A 21,982-nucleotide genomic window follows, 5' to 3' on the forward strand; every position below is an offset into this window, starting at 1 on the left:
GTAACATTAAAATAAAACTGGATGTTAAGATGCCAACATATATTCAATCACGGGTTTTCAATGTAGTCAACCCAAAGGAGTTTGCACTGTTACTTTTCTTAATCTTGTTATTCCTGTCTTAAGTAGGAGAACATGTCATGATACACAGTCCAGACAGTCTGTTACTGATATGCACAATGTGCCCTTGTTGCCAAAATAACAAACAACCTTGCATCTCATAACACTTCTAGCCACACCCAGAGCAGGTGGCTGTCAATTCAGGCTATAAACTAGAACTGCCTGACTACTGTAGACTAAATTGTTGGTTTAGTAATTGCCAAATCACCCTTCACTATTAAGTTCAAAACGTTTGAACAAAGTCAAAGCCCAAGTGGAGTGATTTAAATCAGATTTTTCCTTCATTTAAATCAGTTTATTAAAGCCATCTAATTTGTACTACTATAATTTTAGATTAAAGTTTATAATGAACAATATTCGAAATACTTTTTTAAAACTGACTTATTTCATTGCTACTTCTGATTAAAAAATGTGTTTGACTACAGTATTTTTGTAAAGATCAAATAAACATTATGATTATTTTGTGGTGACAATGATTTTAATCACTTTGCATTTATCATTAAAGTTATGTCATTGTTAACAGTGAAAAGTTCAGTTTCTAATATTAAAGTACAAACTTGTGAATGTTTCCTATACATAACCCCACAAGCATGTTGTTAATGCACCATACTTTGATATTTTAAATAATTATTAATTGAAGGTGCTTTTCAAAAGTAAAGTGCTTAAGGAAAACCAACTTTGGCATCTCCCTGGTTCTCATGCAGTTTCCAATTTTTATGTGCACTAGGCCAAACGATAAAAACCAATCACTCACAGTGTCTTTATTTTCTCCCAGGGAACTGACTTGTAGCTATTAAATGATGGAAATACCATCTTTTTCATTTCTTCGTTGGAATAAATTACTTCAGAAATGCACAAACCCATTTAGAACATAAGCCTCTTTATATTCAAACACCAATATTTAGGTTGTAAATGGAAACTGGAACAAACAGATCACATATGCTTGGAAAATGTACAGTGTTCAAGTATTCAAATTTTGCCAACAAATAACTCCAGTTCGACAAAAAAAAGTCTTCTAGCTTCCCTCCTATACTTCAACAACTGAAAAGCAATAATTCCTCTGCACAGAATCAATGCCATCACTACTGGCTTCATTATTTGGCGCAGTTTCCTAGCACATGTATTCACATCAGGGTGTTACCTTCTAGCAAGCTAGAATCAATATGCTGTCAATATCATGCATATTTTCATGGACTATGCCCAGTGCCACCTCCTGGCCCATCAAACTTCTAGACAATCTGCAAAGATATTCCATCTTACTTCGAGACAAGTACACAACCACCTTTCCATTAGTATTTGGCAGCTGTAATTTGTTTTGAGAACTAACTATTGGCTTGTACACATGGCAGGGTAATGCATTCTAGTGGGCTGAGAAACGTGATCTCCAATTGCTTTTCTTTTACATCTTTTGACATAAAATTTAGAATGTACACAAACCATTGTGTTATTTATTTATTGCAAAACAAAAAAATCCAAACCAAAAAAAAAAAAAGACACACTATCTGCATTGTCACACACCACTTATTTTCTCACACCTTTCGTGAATCACTAGCAACTGTAATCAAATTGATGAATTAGAATAACCAGAGGCATCCAATGGATCACTCTTCCCTCAGCAGTTACTGTAGCAAACAGATGAGATTCATAGTCAATATTACATCAACCACCTATACTTAACATGCACTCACTGGACAGTTTCTCAAAAAACACTCAAGTCTTTTGAGATGCTGCCTGCCACCACAAACCCTGATGGAGGAGCCCAAGATAGTTAAAGCATTCCAACTTTGACTGAGGATGTTCAGTACAGCAGAAAATGCTGCTGACTGCATATATGGCACAGGGTATTTACTTATCACTTTTGTGGTGTTCTCACAAAGGATGCTAGACGCTCTGTGACTTCTGTTGACTAGATGAACATTTAGTATGAAACATCAGAGTAGGAAAAAACCCTATGTATATTCTGAAATTCTTCTAACAATTCGGAAAAACAAAAAAAGATATTGACTAGCAATTTAAGACTATACATCAATATCACTTAATAAAATGAAGTAAAATAAAAAGCTAATTTTTAAGATCTGATTATTTTTCACCTTGACCAGAGAGCATCAACTCTGTTAATCTTTGCTCTAATTTTGCCTTAAAAGAAATTAGAAAAATTGAATGTGCACAGATGCTGGGAAGAGGGGGACTGGGAGAGATTCAGTATAAGAGGCAAATTACAAGATTGTCTGAAAACATACCTTGTCCAGAAAGTGGTTCTTGTCTAGATGGTAAAAACATGTAATGGTTTATAGGACTTCATAATTATCTCACCATATTACCCACCATTGTGCTTGGTGTTTTACCATTTAGATAATGGAAAAGCTGTGTTAGAAACTACTGCAACTTGAAATGGGGTAGAGCTATTGATCTTTTTCTTTCCACTTCATGATGCTGCCATCGAGGCTACTATCTGAACTGATCCTGATATATCATGCACTCAAGTCAAAAACCAAACTAAAGAATTACTTCTATAGCTACCTACTACTGTACAGTACAAACACTTACAGGGCAAACAAGTGAAGCAAATAAAATACTTTCTATAGAAAAGGTATTTGGCTCCAGAGCAACAGTTACCAGATTTGTAGCTGTATGTCTCCAAAACGAAGCAAAAATCTTAACTTTTTTTCTCCCCATATTTAACTAAGCCTAGTTTCACATAGAAGTATTGCTTCCAAGACAGAACCGACAATTTACCCCCTACTGGCAGATTCCGCAACTCTCGTTTAAGTTACAGCAACCATTTATTTAACAAGTGCACATTAAGTCTTCTCATCAAAGTAGCTGCTCTAAGGCTTTGCAGAGAACGCTCTGAGCTCCAAAGTAACACTGTCCTAGTAAAGCAAATTTTAACCTTGAAGGAATATTGTGCTTTTTCATAAAAGGATTTTCTAACTAATTTTTTCTTAACCAAATCTAGAAGAAATACAGATATAAAAGTGCACATCCAAATGCTCAAGATATTGTCAATGAAAGACGTATCAGCTTTCCTGAAACAGTGTGCCAGAATGTGTCCCTTCAAGAGAGATCTGAACAGAAACAGTGTTAACCCTTATCAAGTCAATCTTAAAATTATACCTGATGCATATTTACAATGGATTTATTATTAGATATCAAGAAACATACATGTTCTGGCCGATATGGTTATTCTATAACAATGGTCACCAACCGGTCGATCATGATCATCCGGTAGATCCTGGAGCCTCTGACAGCTAATCGTGATCTCCGGGCTGCTACAAGTCACTTCCAATCCTGACTGAGTAGTCCCAAGTCGCTCTGAGCTTGCTCAAGTGCCGCTCCAGGCAAATAAGTTGAGAAGCTAAACACAATCCAGCACAGCTGGGCTCAGGCAGGCTCCCTGCCTGCCATGGCCCCACACCGCTCACAGAAGCAGCTGGTACATCTCTGCTGCTCCGGGGAGCCGGGGCGGGGTGCTGGGGCAGGGGTATCACACTGCCACCTCCGCTTCCCCCTCCTCACCCTGGGGCCACAGAGATATGCCAGCAGTCAGACACCTCTGGGAGCAGCATGTTGCCATGACAGGCAGGCAGGCTGCCTGAGCCCCACTGCACCACTGACCAAGAGCTGCCTATGGTAAGCACCTCACAGCCGGAGCCTTGCATCCCCTCCCACAGCCCCCTCCCGCACCCAAACTCCCTGCCAGAGCTTGCACTCCTCACTTCTGCACCTCAACCTCCTACCTCAGGCTCAACCAATGCACACTCCACAGTTGAGTGCTACTGATTTGTGACAATCCCTAAAGGATTTTAGATCTATAAACTACAAATGACACTACTAAAAAGTGAAACTCATGAAATGCCCAGTGGATTCTGAGATTAGGTGCAGTGTGACCATATGACCCCTGCACCCAAACACCTTCCTAGAGCTTGCACCTTATTCCTGCACCCCAACCACCTGCCCCCTACCACACAGTGAACCCCTCAGCCCCAGTCCAGAGCCTGCACCCTCTCCCGCACCCCAAACCCCTGCCCCAGCCCGGTGAAAGTGAGTGAGAGTGGGGGAGAGCGAGTGATGGCGGGAGGGGGAAGGAGTGAAGGGGGCAGGATCTCAGGGAAGGGGCAGGGTAGATCCTGGGTTGATCTTAAATTCAAAAAGTGATCTTGTGCGTAAAAAGGTTGGAGATCATGGTTCTAAAACTTCAGAAAGTTCTGAAGTCCACACAATATATTGTATGTCCAGAGTGGGTAAAATTTACAGATTGAAACGTATTCCTGCAAAGCAGCATTTTGATCGGAAAACTATAGACAATCTGAGGGCAGGGCTACAAACCATGATCCCATCGCCCAAGTTAAGAGTCATTACTAAGACTGACTTCTCCCTCAGCCCATTGACCTTTATTATGTGCACAGAGAAAAGGGTGGGGAGGGAAAGGTATATACACCATAATAAGAAGTTCCATTTTACAGAGACTGGAACTATTTGTCCTAGACCTTCTCCAGTACCTACTACACAAAGATTCTGAGGGGCAAAGAGGTTTGAGAATACTCAATATTAATGGCAGGCAGACCACCAACACTGAACATTCACATATTTCTTTGCCCCTCAGAATCCTTTCTGTAGTAGATACTAAAGAAGGTTTAGGACAAATAGTTCCATTCCCTATAAACAATGACCAATCCAATCATTTCCACACTGAGCCAATTCACAATTACTTAGGTCTAGAACAAAAGCACTCCTAGGCTATGTCTACACTACACACCTTTTAGTGACACAGCTGTGCCACTAAAAGGTGTGCCATGTAGCTGCTCTTTGTAGGCAGGAGAGCACTCTCCCACTGACAAAATAAATCCACCCCCAAACAAGAGGCAGTAGCTTTGTCAGTATAACTTTTGTAATTCCCTGTGGGGTGGGGGGAAAATGCATCTGTCACACTCCTGAACGACAAAAGTTTTACCAATGATAGTGCAAAGCCTTACAGACATGACAGCTTCAGATCATTGCTGTCATATCTCAGTGGTTTGACACTTAGGGCTTGTCTACACCACGCAACTTTTAGCAACAAGTCAGCATGTGTAAACGCTCTTTGTCAGTACATTATCAGCACTTTTGCCAATAAAATACTCCTAGCCCCACGAGCGGTGTTAACTTTGTTGGCAGAGAGCACCACTTGCATCAGCAAAACTTTTGTCTTTCGCAGGGGAGCTTTAAGTACCCGCGAAAGACAGAAGTTTTGTCGACAACTTCGCAATGTAGACATACCCTTAGTGCCCCCTTCCCTAAGGAGTTAGATTATGATTATAATCTAAATAGCGTTTGTGACTATTGAGACTTATGAATGCAGGAAAAACATACAATTAAAAGATGACCCGATGTTTTAATTCTGATACAAGTTGATTACCATCTGATGTCAGGGAGCAAATAAAACAGGACTATAAATAAAGTGCTGGTCATGATGTGCTGTGCCTCTCTGGAAAGCAGATGAGTAGTTGCCAGGAGAACAGTTTTCTGTTTATTTACAGCCTCTGCAAAAGCACTGGTGTTTTAAAAAGGGGTGGGGGTTGAAAACCCTAAAACACAACACATTATTAGGACCACTGAAAATTGATATTTGTTCATTCTTCCAGAAAAAAATCATCCCCATAGCTGACTACTATTAGAGGAGGACAAAGACTCAATCTTGTAGAAACAGGGTCTGAGTTAAGTTCAACAAAAATGAAGACAAAATTCTCTTTATTATTAACTGGAATTAGAAGGAAAAACAGTTGCTTGTACTTTTAAAAACAATTTTAAATGTAATTGCACAGTTAGCTAATGGCAGAGTTATATTGTGCTTACAAATAGCTACTAAACACTTTTACACAATGGAGAAAAAGCAGTGAGATTTATATTCTGCAGATAGTGTGTCTCTAAGGAGTTTGCTAACTTTAATAATTCAGTATAAGATATCCTAGAAAGAGTGAATATTGCTATACCTTAAAATGAAGAGATGAACGATGTCTTCAAATAAAAAGTATGCTGAGAAAAGCAGATTCCTTACAGAATTAGACGACTGAAGTCAGGTTTGAGAAAGTTACCATAGTTAAGTTTAACATTTCAGGTTGTGGGGTTTTTTTTTTGTGTTTGTTTGTTTTGGGGGGGGGGGGGCGCACAGGCATGTTTTTCAAAAGGAGGAAGCTTAGGAATATTCCAACATCTCAACACCTTAACTTTGCTGGATTACAAGAAGAGAGCATATCATTACAGGGAAACAGTATAGCTCAAATTTACTTTTGTGTATTACGTATATTCTACCAGTTTATGGTTACAACAGAAATTTTAAATTCTCTTCAAAGGAGCAGCTTAGTGAAAAGGGCTCCCATCAAAAATATGTAGCCTTTGGAACACTTTCCAAATATTGATGTTAATTTGATTTACACCAGAAAAGGCCTATGAGGTTAGAAACCTATACCATTTAATCATGCAGAAACCTGTAAACTGCTTATGTTTATGATAGTATGTTTACAAAAATAAAAGATTAATGATACTACATGCAAGAGACTTCAGATAGTTTCTGATACAATAAAGCAAACATTTTAAAATATCACATACCATATATTCCTTCCCACTCTGAATCTTTAGATAGTGGAGAGAGAGAATGAACAAGTCACTATAATAGATCAGTATCTCAAAAGGCAAAAGTATTCAAGGTACAATCAACAAAAATAGTAGAGTATCTTAATTGTATAGCCGCAGTAACCAACAGAACTATAAATAGAATTAGGCCTACTAGATTTTTATTGATAGGTACTGTTTCATTATTTAGTTGCTTCAAAATATATAGTTATTTTAATTTAAACTACTCCCTCACAGAACACAAGAGTACTGTATCACAGAACAAGTCATAAAAATGATATTTTTGTAAATTAGTTTAAGCAGGTTTCAGAGTCATTCCTGCAAGTAAGATGTGTTTCTAAACTGCCAGGAAGAGCTACTACACACTTCTGCACACTGCCAATTTTGTATTATAAGTTGCAGTTTAACCAAACTTCAGTGTGGACTGGAATTATACCACCACCTAATCTCAGTAAAAGTATTTCTGGTGTACTGAATTTTCCCACCTCCATCATGCCACAGATTTAATATTTGTAAAATAAATTTGAAGATGGATTTTTTGCACAAGTGTGTAATACCAAGCAAAAACAGGACCTTGGAAACACTGCCAAAGAGTGATGCACTTGTCCAATTACTAAGTCAATTCTCCATCAGTGAGGCCATGTTCCAATCTCTGTTCATGTTACTGCTAATATCCCTTTCATTTTAAGTATCTACACTGAGTAAACTGGAACAAATACATACATTGTGAGTTTAAATTCAAGTCATTTTCTGATAGAATTTATTGTGAGCAACATCCTAGATCTCTACCCCTAATTGTTAACATCTACTTTCATTCATCATGTATGGAATAAACTTTCAATTGCAGTGTCTTTTGTTCTTTAAGCTCAATTTTGCATCAAGTCATTAAAATAAATGCAAGCAGAAACTACAGCCTTGCAAACAACTGAAATGTCATGGGCATTTGAGAGAGTCTGGATAAGCAAGGAATCAATCCCTAGAGATCTCACTTAGTAATTCCCACCTACTTTGACCACCACTTTCAATGGAATGCTGCTTCAACCCAATTAGGACCTGATTTTCAGAACTGCTGAGCATCTATAACTTCAGTTTTATTAGTGAAATCTAAAGGTACTCATCACCTTTGAAAAATCAGGTTCTTGTGCAATATATTATCAAATTTATCTTGCCATGATTAATACTCAGTGGCTGGCCAACTGATCACTTTCTCCAAAATATTTACTGAATTCTGGACTGCAAGTCTTAGAACATTACTGACCTCAAACCAGCATGCTGACTACTCAATCTCTCATCCTCCACCCTCTCCAATCCCAGCAAGTTAGTTTTACAAAAATATCTTGTCAGATCAACCTAAGTTGACTGCTATTTAGAACCACTAAATATTTTCAATCCATTCTTTCAATTCGACCTTGGACAGAAATAAAACTAGCATGTTTGATTTATGCTTCCATCTATTCATTTAAAAGATGGAACAACATGGGGCATTCTGTGCCCCCCCTACCTGCCAAAATATAGCCAGCCCATGTGACATAACTGTGCTCTTCATTCCCACCAAGACTTACAAACACCATCAGGCACTGATTGCCCAGCCAGCTACTGAATTTAGACAGAATTAATGGACAACTAGCAATAAAGAGAGATTGGTGTTCTACCACTTCTGATTATCTGTCAACATAGATAATATGATCACCATATGCAGATCTGTCAAGAGCTCTAGAAGCTACAGAGGTCCCCTTATCTGTTTTTACAGATTCCCGTACACCCTGTTTTACAGCTTTCTCCTCTGATTGATTACAGATGTCTCTGTTGCTCGTCTGAATTCTAATCTGGATTCATCTCAAACTTGTATGTTAGCAGCCCAAGAACCTGTCCTTAGCTGAACAGATTCTTTGTTCCCCCTCAAACAAAATTTCTAAGTTTCCCCACTAACTTTCTTACAATATAGGCCTCTAATCTCTTCCTACAAGGACATGGCATAGATGGGATTTCTGAGGAAGTCAACCATGAAGTCCTGCTGGTCACCTTACTAATAAGGTTCCAACATAATTTTATACAAGCTTGGCTTCACACTGTTTAGTACCTACAATACATGCATCAATACTACTGGATTACCAGTCCTGGTTAAAAGGCTATCAGCCAAGGAGATCATACATTATATTGGCACCAAGTTGGCAACATACCATTCAGTTCTGTTTCCTTGAATATAAGCAGCTATGTAGATCAATACGATTCCATTCCATCACTTGTCTGTGTAAGTCCTCAGCAAGAATTCAGGGGTCTGAGGTGCTAGAGGTGAACTGATTCCTTATCCATATTTACTCCTGCATTTGTTCAGTGCTTGATTGTCAGCATATACTTTTTACAAGTTTATTTTGAGGGAGGAAGCAAGCAAGCAATTTTTGGGAAGATCTGTCATTTAGGACTCATGCACAGAAGATTTCCCAAGCTGGATAACAGTTTTCATCAACTTTCTGCATATAGTTTCTCACAAAAGACAAACTGATAAAACAAACTCTTAAAACAATTTAAGTATGAACTTCTTGAAATGTTTCCAGATTACAGAATTTGTACACTGTAAATGTGGTTTTGACTACATATTCCCATTTAGGATTTGCCCCAGTCCTACTTTCAAACCTAATTTATAATCACAATTTTTCACTCTAGCCTTGTCTTGTGTAACAAATCTTTCAATTAAGACTTTCAGTCTACAGGATCCCAAAGTGCTTTATGAACTTTACAAAGCTGATTACAGATATATAGATTCCTATCTATTGAAGTAAGGTGGAATGTAGCAGTTTAATCTAGGTCTTTTCCTGGCACCCATCCTAAAATTCTGCATAAAGAATGCAGTAATGAATTGTACCTATTAACATATGGTACTTCAATGGTTTATTCCTTTTAATTAGGGTCCCCATGTAAAGATTTTAAGTTCACAGAATGTTCTATGGAATTTGGCATTTTGCAAAACTGCTGTAGAACTCCATGTTTTGGGTGCAGAATCTGCCATTTGGTTGCAACCAGGTGCTCCAACATTTTGCTCACATTGCCCCCTAAAGACCTTGGTACCTCCTCTTTCTGTGCTACTTGCAACCACAAGAAGGCTTGCATTACATAAGCAACACATTCACTTAGCCTGCTGCCCCATAAAATGAGAACAGCTCTCCTGAATTGTCAGGACCACCCTGAAAGCAGAAGTTAAGAATAAGCTGAACAACTGTGGGCACTGGACAGAGCTCTGTCCCACCCAGACTGAAGTATGATGGATGAAGGCAATATGGACTCAAATATATAGCCCTAACAACTACATCACAATCCTACCATGCCCCTCCCCTCATCCTGAACTAGGTGCTGTGGTGGAAAGGGGCTCCCTCCCTTCCACCCTCCAGCAGCTGGTACTATTCCTACAAAGACCCTAAATATCCAGCCTTATTGGAGTTCCATAAAAGATATTACTGCACCTCCATAGAGGAAACCACGATCATGAAAAAACCAACAAGCTAATTAAATTAACATTGCAGAGGAATGGAAGATTTGCTGCTGCAGAATTTGACTCCATTATGTTTAAGTACTCAGAGCCTTGATTTTAATGTAAAATCTGTGTCTGGGTCCCCAAGTGTCCTTCCCTTTTCAGGGTGTGTTTTTTTTAAGCTTCAAATCTGTTCTTGCTGTGCTATTAATAGTCTTCTAAAGTGAAGGAAAACTATTGAAAGATTTCTCTGGTTTACGATTACTTCCCAGCACCAGAACCTGATTATTAGTAAAGTAAGCCTTGCTTCTTAACTTTTCAAAGCATGAGATAAGACAATTTGTATTTGGACCTAATGAAGCAGAAAGCGGAAGTTATCTGGTTTAACAGCCTTAAGTTTTTAAAATCAGTTTTTTGGGATGTGATCCAATCATTTAAGTACTATTTAACAAAAATATTGTGGAAAATGCTTGTTAATTCTAATTAAACAGGTTAATTTGAATGACTTCAGACCTCTGCCTGGAGAGGTAGGGTTGGGGAGAAAATCAGCCATGCTTTGAGACGAGTAAATAAAAGCTATGTTTTTTTACATGGCTAACAGGAATGCTCTTGCACTGGAAATTTTATTTAAGGCTTCCATAGCACTCAGAATCCAAAACTACCGAATTTTCAATTAAAACTTCTAGGAACTGTGCTCCTATCCGCTTAGGAAAGGTGAGCTAAAGTAAAACAGCGAAAGACTCTTGAAAATAAATCTCTTTATAAAACGAAAAAAACCACACAGTCTAGATATTATGTACAAGATTCTGAAACATTAACAGATACTTTTAATTCAACTCAGACCCACCAACCAGCATAGACGTGATCCACTTGTCACTTAAATAGAAATGGGAATATTTACTCAGGGATTATGACTCTTTGAGGATGCAATGACCAAACAGATTACTCTTTCAGTTAATCACCTGACTAAACATCTCTAGCATTTGAATTATTAGCCTTTCAAAAGGACAAGTCATCAGGACATAGGTCCCAGAGTCAATAATGAGCATGCCCATGTTAAGTCCTGAGAGCATTCACGGATTTAGGAGGCAAACTAGTTCTGCAAACCACACTCGACAAATCCAGGAATACAACTACAGACTTATCAGTGCATATCTTCCTCACTATTTTGTGGTACATAGTAGAAAAAGGACAGGAGAGATTAACATGAACTTCAGACACTACCAGTAAACAAACATACCTGATCATTGCACTTGACTCTCCAGCTGCTTATGAATCTGGAGAGCAAGCTAGTATCACAATCAGGTCTACAGCAGGAAGAACCCATACGAACAAGGACTACAACACTGAAGGCCCACTACGCAGGAAAGATACATCATTTCAGGAACAGCTGAAATTTGTGTGCCTGCACTGATTCAATGTTCCATGCTGTCCAATCTATACAGCACAAGGCCTTGAAATACAGTAACTCCTCATTTAATGTTGTAGTTCTGTTCCTGAAAAATGTGCCTTTTAAGCAAAACGATGTTAAGCGAATCCAATTTCCCCATAAGAATTAATGTCAATGGGGGGGGGGGGGAGGTTAGGTTCCAGGGAATTTTTTCACCAGACAAAAAACTATATATCATACAGGATATACAAACAGTATACGTTTTAAACAATTTAATATTGTTCACAGCTATGATGATTGTGAAGCTTGGTTGAGGTGGTGAAGTTAGAGGGTGGAAGAGGGAGATACATTTCCCAGGGAATGCCTTGATGCTAAATGATGAACTAGCACTCGGCTGAGCCCTCAAGGGTTAACACATTGTTAAATGTCGCTTCTCACACAAGGCAGCACGAACACGAGGGAGGGGGAGATAGCGACAGAGGCACACCTTGTGTGAGAGAAAGAGAGAGAGAGATGCACACTGTCCCTTTAAATAAGCTGACCCACTCTTAAGTGCATTGTCTTTTTAAGCGGATCAGGAAGTTGAGACAACAGCTACTGCCCCAAGCTCTCTCTCTCTGTCCCTCCATGTCTTCTCCTTGCTCTATATGGAGAAGGGGTAAGCAGGGTGCAGGAGCAGGGAGACACTGACAGTAGCGCCCCCCTCCCCCTTCCTCCTGTCACAGCAAGCAGGAGTCTCTGGGAGCAGCTCCAAGGCAGCAGGTGGAGGGACTGCTGAACTGCCAGCAATTGATAGCCTGCAACTGATAGCCTGCTGGGTGGGTGCATCACAGGGAACTTAGGGGAAGCTGATAGGGGGGCTGCCAGTCCACCCTAGTTAAAAGCCCCACCAGCTAGCTGCAACGGGCTGCTCTTCCTGCAAGCAGCGGACAAAGCAGGCAGCTGCCAAATGACATTAGAAGGGAGCATTGCACGACTATAAACAAGTATGTTCCCTAACTGATCAGCAATGTAACAACGTTAACCAGGATAACTTTAAGTGAGGAGTTACTGTAGACTGGTAATGCCAGCAGGAAGCATTTTCCTCCTCCAGAATTTAAGGAAGAGAACAAAGCAGTACACCACTAGGCAGTATTGTTTAAAATCCATGATGGACACATGGTTTGGAAGCCTCACGTGAAGGTAGAAAGATTTGGGGTATTTTTATCTAAACCCACCAGAGAAATGTGAACCCAAGGAAGAATGTGTTGAAACGTCACCAGCAGTGCTAGCTTCTTTCAGCCCCCTTCAAATTAAGCTTTTAACCATCAAGCTACCACACTCAATATTTCCTTTAGTTTATCCTAATGGTATACAGCTTTTTCAATGTAGATTCAAATACTGAGTAGTATTTAATTGAAAAAGTTTCACAAAAAAATTATTAGTACTTCTAGCACCTTACATCTTCAAAAGGTGAAGACAGAATTAACCTTCACAACAGTGCTGCAAGGTGGTGTATATGTATACGCTATTCCCAATTTTAAAATGAGGAAAAACAGTTTAACCTGCTCAAGGCCACAATACAAGTTAGTGAAAACCAGGAACAGAAGCCATCTGTCTTTCGACTTGGTCCCACGCTCAGTCTACTACATTATGTTATGTCTGATGACTATCCTCTGCTTTGGTACAAAGCTCAAATTGCTGCAATCAACCAAATTTTAATTTTCATACCTAGATTTACAGGGTAATATTTAAGCAGAGTATTTAAGTTAAAGTTCTTGATTGGACATGTTTAAAAATACATACTATTATATATTTTTCCAAAGCTATTCAGTCTACATACTACTAGATATTGTTTCACCCAAGAACTAAACTGAAGATATTGATAGATTTCCCCATAGGTTATGTACTATGCTTACTAGTTCCCCACAGTGATTTCTCCAGCCCAGTTTTAAGTTTGCTAAGTGATGGAATTTCCACTTCATTAGACAACAGAATAATACTGAACTCTGTATGAAAGTGTTTCCCTATATTTAGCCTAGTCTTCCTTTGTTTAATGCCATCTCTTTCTGTCTTGTCCTTTTAAACCACCACTTTTACCATTTAATCTTATTTTTATGCTGTTATTCATCACCGTAGCATCTCAGTATGTTCCACTTAAAATCAAAATCAACAGCCAAGTTCCTAGTGGACTTCATGGAGTCCAACACTTCTCCTTTTATAGGTTAAGCTCTGCTTGGGGTAGGGGAAAATAAGAATGGTGTTCAAATTGCAAGTGTCACAATGGAAAGACTCAACATTTTGCAATGTCTCCTAAAGTGGGTTAGGCCCTAAATTCACCTGATCTCCTCTGTAATACTGTTCTCTAGGCCAGATCCGACAGAGAATGCTGTGTCTGCAGCTCTAATAGCCTCCCTTCTGGGCTCAATGATGTGCCTGTTCAAGAGGAGCACAGCTTTCTCAGTGGCTCATAGATCAAAATTCAGTCTGATGTAGCTGGTTTCTAATCTACTAATTACTTAGAAAATTAGGACCAAACTCCTTAATTTTGGCATTGGAAGTAGACTAGGAGCCAGTGGATTAATCTGAACATAGGCCTGATATGCTCATGGCAGTATGAACCAAGAAGAAATAATTCCAAAATAATTCTCCCTTCTTAGTGATCACATCTTTCAAATACTGTTGATTATTTCCTTCTGTCTCTTCCCTACCCTTCCTCGTTGTTCAGCTAAGCACCATCTATTACAGTTCTCCAACACTTCCCTTCATAAGACCCTGTTTTAAGTTGCTTAAAAACTTTGCCATAGCTAGTCATTTAGGCTGAACTTTTTCATGCCAGGTGTCTATCTCGGATTACATTTTTTTTTTTGAAAGTTTCAGTCAAAACAGGTCAGCCGTTTCTGAGAACAAGGTTAAGGAAAATATGCTGATCTGTTTATTCTAGTAACCTTTTCTCTGAGAAGCTATAGGATCTCCATGGTTTAGAGTGGGGACTTGAAATTTGGCAGGGAGTGCCCTTTGTGTCAGGGATGTGCTTTGCTGTTCCTGCAATACTGCCAAAATTCAGCAAGTCTTTGTAAAATTTCAGTGTGCACATATTCAGAGATTTAGTTTAGCATCTAAAAGTCTCCGAAGATTCCATCCTCACTGAGCATGATCCTGCCTTTTACAGCTCCTAGTGTGGACCAAACTGTGCATACGCCATCCCCCCAGAGTGGCTGTATGTACTCCATACTCTCTGGGCTGGAGTATGTACAGCTAGTCTGTGAGGACTGGTATGCTAAGGCCAAACTTTGCCAGTGATTATACCTTGGGGCCAGCTCAGCACCAGAACTGAGAGCAGGGAAGGAATCTGTCTCCCCTGTCCTCTCAGTGACCCACACCTGTTAGTGTGGAGCCGCCTCTCTCAAATGCATATAGGACAAGTATGGGGGCAGGGGAGTAATTAGAAAACAAGGAACCTGGGACTGAACCTGGGAGAGAAAAACTGACCATGTGAATGGGAGGTATTGTGTGTATTGAGACTGGATGAATACAGGCCCTGGAAGCTTGAGGGGCAGGGAATGAGGTAAAGACTGGGAGTGTGGAGGCAAGATTGGGACTAGAAAAAGCACAAAGATCAAATGGGCAGCTGGGAGAACGGTCTGTCTGGATAAGGAGACAGATCTGTCTGCCCTGGTTGCCAGTCTGATAAGGAGCTGAGGATCTCAGGAAGAGAACTGGGACCAGAAGCCAGGAAGGGACATCAGTGTATACACTCAAGGGGGCCAAATTAAGTTGCACAAGCATTTCCTAAGTTTTGATGTCTGATGGCTTGTTAAAAGCTACATAAGAAGAGCATGAAGATTGCAAATTGAAAAAATAAAATAAAAAACCACATTCAGGGCCAGCTCCAGGCACCAGCTCACGTCCAGGTCTTTGGCTGCGGGTCCCTCAGTCCCTCTTGGAGGGAAGAACCAGCCACCGAATTGCAGCTGAAAAATGAAGCAGCGTGGTAGAGCTGCTGCCAATCGTGGCTTTATCTCCCCCTCACCCCCCTCTGCCACTTGGGGTGGCAAAAAAGCTGAAGCCGGCCCTGCACAAATGGCATCCTACTGATTCCCTACTGATGAACCATGTGATGATGAACACTCAGAGCCACTGCGCAGACCACTACCACTTGAACTAGAAGAATATCTGATACCAACAATACATTGTCATCCACTCCAGCCTTGGAGGGGATGAGACATTTTGCAAGTGGGTTTCACAGATATTGGCTGACAACAGAGGAAGGGTGACACTTTAGAACTCGGAATACAATTCGAAGTTCTCTAGTGGTCTGAGCCTTCTCTTATTCCTCCCCAACATGTTCCCTCCCCCGCTCCTCTCTCTTCCCCACCCACTCTCCTTGCCTGCCCACTCTGCACAGGAAGGGACCTCAAGAGGTCATTAGACCACTCCTCCGCACTCATGGCAGGACTAAGTATTATCTAGACTAGACTATCCCTGACAGAGATATGTCTAACATGCTCTTAAAAATCTCCAATGACTGAGATTCCACTACCTCCCTAGGCAATTTATTCCAGTGCTTAACCACCATGACAGTTAGGAAGTTTTTCCTAATGTCCAACCTAACCTCCCTTGCTGCAATTTAAGCCCACTGCTTCTTGTCCTATCCTCAGAGGATAAGAACAATAATTTTTCTCCCTCCTCCACATAGTAACTTTTTATGTACAGTACTTGAAAACTTATGTTCGCTCTCAGTCTTCTCTTTTCCAGACTAAATTTTCTTCAGCCTTCCCTCATTGGTCACATTTTCTAGACTTCTCAGGCCTCTCATCCAAGTTGCAGTCTCCTTGTAAAGTCAGTCTGAGTTTCCATTACAGCTGCTCATTGGACTGGTCACACCACCCACCCTAAGCTCCTAGTCCAACCAATCTCAATCATCTCCACACACACATCCCCACAATCTCCCAGCTCCGGTTTCTCTTTCCATCCCTGCCTACCGCCCCAGTTCCAGTCCCCACTGGGATCTTTGTTACAATATACTCCTTTCTCTCATCCAATACCCTGGTCTGGCTTTTGCCCCCTCTGCAATTGAGTCAGATGGCTTCCTCCTACACCTGCGAGAGTGCCAGCACTGGGGTCATTAAGAGAACAGAGCTCTCAGTTCCAGTAACCAGCCCCACTTGGACCCAGAACAGCTTCAACCCTGTAGCCATGGAATGGAACATACTCAGTCACTCCATGGAATGGCACGGCACACAACATTAGGAACTGAGAGCTGGAACATGCACAGTGACAACAATTCTCAGATTTTAGCTGCCATGAATCTTGGAGTTGTGCAAACAGAGTTCTCACAGCCTTATAAACTGGCCAAATTTGGGGAGATTTTCATCGAACAGCAAAAGAACATCCCTGACACAAAGGCCATCTCCCTGCCAAATTTCAAGTCCCTGCTCTTAAGCACAGGGGTGGCTGAGGCTTCTCAAAGAAAAAGGTCAGACTTTTTAAATTGGCAATTCAATGTCTTTTACCTTAGCCCCTTTCACTAAAATTTCTCTGTGAGGCAGACACCTGGCATGGAAATTTTCAACCCAAACTATTAAAGTTCAGCAAAGTTTTAAGCAACTGAAAACAGGGTCTTATGGGAAGTGTCAAGCACCCTTAACAGGTGCTCCTACTAGCCCTGCCTATAATTTAGTTTTGCTAATCCTGTTATAAGTCACTTTTACCCCGTAATTATTTTGTTCCTCAGGTAACTGCCAGTTTGTATGGACCTGTATAGTCCCCAGAAATGAACAGTGCTTCCAGATGAAGTGTCCCTGCCTGGGGGAATACAAAACAGAATATTTTACTTAGGGCTTCAGACTACCTTCAGCTGTATCCTTCTTTGAGAGTGAAATATTCTAGGGTTTGTTTTAGAAATTATACATTCCCCAATTGAGAGAAGATAAATTTCAAGTAAGAGTCATGACCCATTTTTTCCTACTATGGGTCAGGTGACTTAGCCCCTCCCCCCATTGCAGCAACATCTTGAAACATGATCTGGCTTTTCAGAAGATAGCATCTGTCTACCAAAGGAAAGCAGTTTTTAATATAGGAAGAGTTATCAAGTCTGCTACTGTTTCCCACACTGCTTCAGATCCCTACCCAATTTTCATTTTTTCCACTTACCATTCCCCTTTCAAAGAGCTCTAACCATGCTTCTTCCAAGCACTATCAGAAATAAACAAGCGAGCGCGCTGGTTGACTAGAACTACTTTTAAAGGTTAAGCTGCATTTTAAAATGTGTTAATTAAAAAGTGTTAGCTGACATTACAATTTTTTTAATCTTGGCAGGGCCATTAACTTGTCTTATGTTTAATCCTGTGAAATAACTTTGGATGCTACAAGTACAGGTGCAAACACAAAGCTTATGGAACAAGAAGCTTCATACAACCAGTCATTCAGACCCCCTTCCCACTCCAAATACACACACAGAGCAACAGGTTTCAGAAATCTTCAGGATGGATATAGCACTCTTCTCTTCTAACCCTCCTCTGGCATAATGGGACAACTCAAATGGGTCAAATACTTCAATTCCCGCAAGAGAGCCTTGGGACATTCTCTTCCACAGAGGCCAAGGGTGTGTGAGAGAAACAGTTGTACCAGTTTTAAAATAAATATGTTTAAGCACTATTTTAGTTGAACTAGTGCAAAACCACGTGTAGATACTCTGATCCTGCTTAAGTATGGCTTAGTTTATCTTAAGTCAGTAATGAATAGAACTAAGCTAAGCTAAAAGAAACTACTCTTAACTGAATAAATACCTACACAAGGTTTTGTACCATTAATTAAATTGGTTTTAAAAAAACTTCACCTTTAAACTGGTGTAACTGTGTGGATAAATCTTAATGCCCCTTTTGGATATATTTATACTGGAATAAAAGGTGTGTGCTGTTTTAAAAATGTTGGCAAACATTTTAAAAACCAGTCTATAAACAAGGCAAGATGTATTTTAGCACATTAGCTAGTCATGGCATACCCTAGGCTTGCCTCAACCATCTAGCTTGTGTTGAAGAGTTTAAAATGTACCTTGTCCCAAGTACACTAAAATTTTAGTAAGTCAAAATGTGTTAGCTATCATTTAAACACCTGCCCCCCACCCCTACCGTAGCCCAGTCTAGACGTATCCTCTGAAGGAGATTGTAAGGGACTGTTCTCTTCCCCAAGGTCAGGAGGGTCTGTACCTAGGAGATGGCTCACAGGAATTCATGCTTATCTACAGATCTGGTGTTTCTGCTGCCTCGTGCCCCTTTCTCTGACTCTCTTTCCACTCATAACCCATTCTTCTCCTGGCAGCAGTTAATAATGCTGCGACTAATTCCTTGATGGGACAACATGGAAAGCTGTCCCAGTGTTTGGACAGGGAGCTAGAAGAGAAAGTGGGTCAACATAGGTTTGGGCATTCCACTGTGAAATATTCTGAGATTATGCACAATTTGGAAATGCTGCCTAAAGCCTGAATGAATGACAGCCTTCCCCCAAACACAGAGCATATTTTGGGTGGGAGGCTGCTTATGCTCTTAAAACAGGAAACTGCTTGAAGACATTGTTCTACCCAATTCTAAAATATTTTAAACTGAAGTTTGCCTTGACAAAACTTCAATTTGACCAGAAACTTAACAGTTTCAGCAAGTGTTTGTAAGGAACTTAGATAATTATTTCACACCACCATGGTTTCTTGAAAGGGATGTGTTTTCTTTGCATTGGTAACACTGTATACTTTCTGCATTTCTTACCTTGCCAATTTCACTTTCTGGTACAATGCTGCAAATATTTGATTGAATTTAAATGTTACCTTCTAGTATTTGCAATCAGTAATTGTTTTCATTAAAGTTCAACAACATAGGGGCAGTATTTCTATTAAGAATTTGATTTTATTTTTCAGGCTCTAAAACCTACATTTTTGTCATACCTCATGGTGACAAACATAACTACAAATGAGAAAACATTTTGATTACATAAAGTTAGCACCAAGAAGTCTCTTGTAAGAATATAGAAGATGAACTATTCTGCATAGAGGTCAAAGACTGATTCAAGTGACTACAGATGTATTTGACAGCCAAAGCACAGCACCAACATTTCACCTATAAGTTTATTGAAACAATGAGTTCAGGATTACACATCACTACTCTGTGAGGGAAGGAGAAAATGGCAGTTTAGCAAACCAGTTTCCCTTCCTTGCTCCTTTAACCCTCATCCATAAAATTACTTTAACTCTTAGTCTGGTTGATGACAAATGCCATTTACCTCACTTTATGGTTTCTTACATTATAAATGAAGTAATACTGACCCAGAAAGCCTCTTAAATGAGAAACTATGAACTGTCATTTTTTTCAGACTCTCCACCATCAAAAACACATTTTAAACCTGGTCAATGTTTCATGTGACCAAAAAATAACAAAATGACTGAACTTGTGAAAGTAAAGCTTTCAGTTACAAGAAAATACTATACAAACATAGTACCTGCTGCTTCTAGCAAGGCTTCTAATCTTGCTTGTGTTTCTGGATCCACAGTTCTTAAATCGGTGCCTTCTGCAGCACTTGATAAGAATAACTCGGATGTTGTTTTAAGCACTGGGTTATCCAGATCTTCTTGGTCCAAAATAAATGACTCAACCTGTTTTGAAGTTAGAGAAATAAAAACCATGAAACATCAAACTACAAAAATACTATAATATTCCTTTTAAGAAAATAATGAAGTTATAGCGTTTTATTTTAAAGTTTTCCTATCAAGCTTTTTTGTTAGAAAAAATACTAGAACTACATCAAGCATAAGATTATGAAATTTAAAATGTTTTGAAAGGATTCTCTAGGTTAAAGGATTAATGAAGGAATAGAAATTTACACCTCTAAATCACCTGATCAAATCTGGCCCAGATCAACAGTGGTGTTTATAAACTGAGTTTGTTGTCTCAGTTGAGTTCCTGAAATGGAGAGAAGTCCTCATCAAAATCCACACTTAGGTCTTCTGTAGACCAAGAGCTATACCAGTACAGCTAAACCTGGCAAAATCCTCATAGTGTGAATGTAGTTATAACTGTGCTCTGAAATGATAAGCTATACTGGTCTAAATGGCACCCTCCTTAGGGCCTATACCTGCATAGCTCTGTTTGTTAGGGCTGTCAGATATATTACACCTTTAACAAACACAGCTACACTTATGAAACAAGTGTAGATCAGGCTATATCTCCCTGTTGTGGGCTACCTTGGAGAGGCAGAGGATTAGACAAGATGAAGACTGCTATCCTACCACTCTATGCGTCTGTGGTTCTCAACCCACAGGCCACTTGCAGCTCAATCAGCACACAGCTCTGGCTCATCTGACATCCTCAGGGTCATGCAGATAGTGAGTGAGTGAACATGGTGGATGCGGCCCACATAATACATAGGGAGCTGCATATGCAGCCCACAATGGTAAATAGGTTGAGAATCACAGCTATAGGTGATCTCTAGATAAGATCTGAAGGTTCTCCATTAAGGTCAAAGAGAGCTTTACTATGAAATATGGCCTTTATATAGTAGCAACTTAGCATCTGTTCAACATCACTTAGTAAAAATATATCAATAGGGTAACGAACAGATAACTCGCCTTACACACCATTGCTTTTGGCCCTCTTTTACCCATTCTCTTTTCTCTTCCTTCCCACTCCCCCATTCCACCCTTCTATAATGATCTGCAGTTAGATAGTTACTGCTTACAATTAAAGTGTCATCATTGGGGGTTTGTGTTAACAGCCCAGTGAGAGTCATGAGGACAGAGAAGTTCATTATTCAAAACCACTGGTTCAGACTGTCTGCAGACTCAGTAACAATCATACAAGCAGAGTTTAACTGTAGGTCACAAAGGCTAGAAACTTTTTTAAAAAAACAAAACTTTAGGTTCCACAGAATTTGATGTGCCACTCAGGCCATAATAAGATTGGATGGATAAAATGTTTGACATCACTAGACTTGACATTTTCTGTTAAACACATTTTCCAGAAAAGCAACATGTTTGCTGTATGTTAGCACAGCACTTTTAAGTGGTATGGTGTGCTACTCTTAGTGTCAATGGCAGCCAGCTGGTGTCTGTTCAAATAAAAGACAGCAGTTTGTCACCACAAGACTTTTAAGAAGCAACACTTCTGGTTTAGCAAAAATACAGACCATACGCATATTATGATTAATACAGTTATGCTACTAATATTGAGAAAATGTTACTGTGAGCAAGAGAGTTGAGAGGTTAAGGAATAACAGCTTAGCAACTACATCAACATGAATGAAGTTGATAAGCCATTTATGACTCATCAAAATATATTCCTACATTAAGATTTTTCTGCTGCACAACTCCAATTCCATGTTATGTTCACTTAAGGACTGGAATAAACAGGTTCCTGTTAGCCTCAGAGAAT

At 39.8% G+C, this 21,982-nt stretch overlaps 1 protein-coding gene across 1 annotated transcript in view; it reads right to left on the reverse strand.

The window, feature by feature from the left end:
• Window positions 1-21,982, reverse strand: part of ANKHD1 (ankyrin repeat and KH domain containing 1) — a 194,308-nt gene that overhangs the window by 153,530 nt on the left and 18,796 nt on the right. The window contains 1 exon segment of the mRNA XM_075068051.1: window positions 20,055-20,208. Coding sequence (XP_074924152.1) covers window positions 20,055-20,208 — 154 coding nt within the window.

Source organism: Chelonoidis abingdonii, chromosome 7, assembly GCF_003597395.2.
Source record: "Chelonoidis abingdonii isolate Lonesome George chromosome 7, CheloAbing_2.0, whole genome shotgun sequence".
Taxonomy (NCBI): Eukaryota; Metazoa; Chordata; order Testudines; family Testudinidae; genus Chelonoidis; species Chelonoidis abingdonii.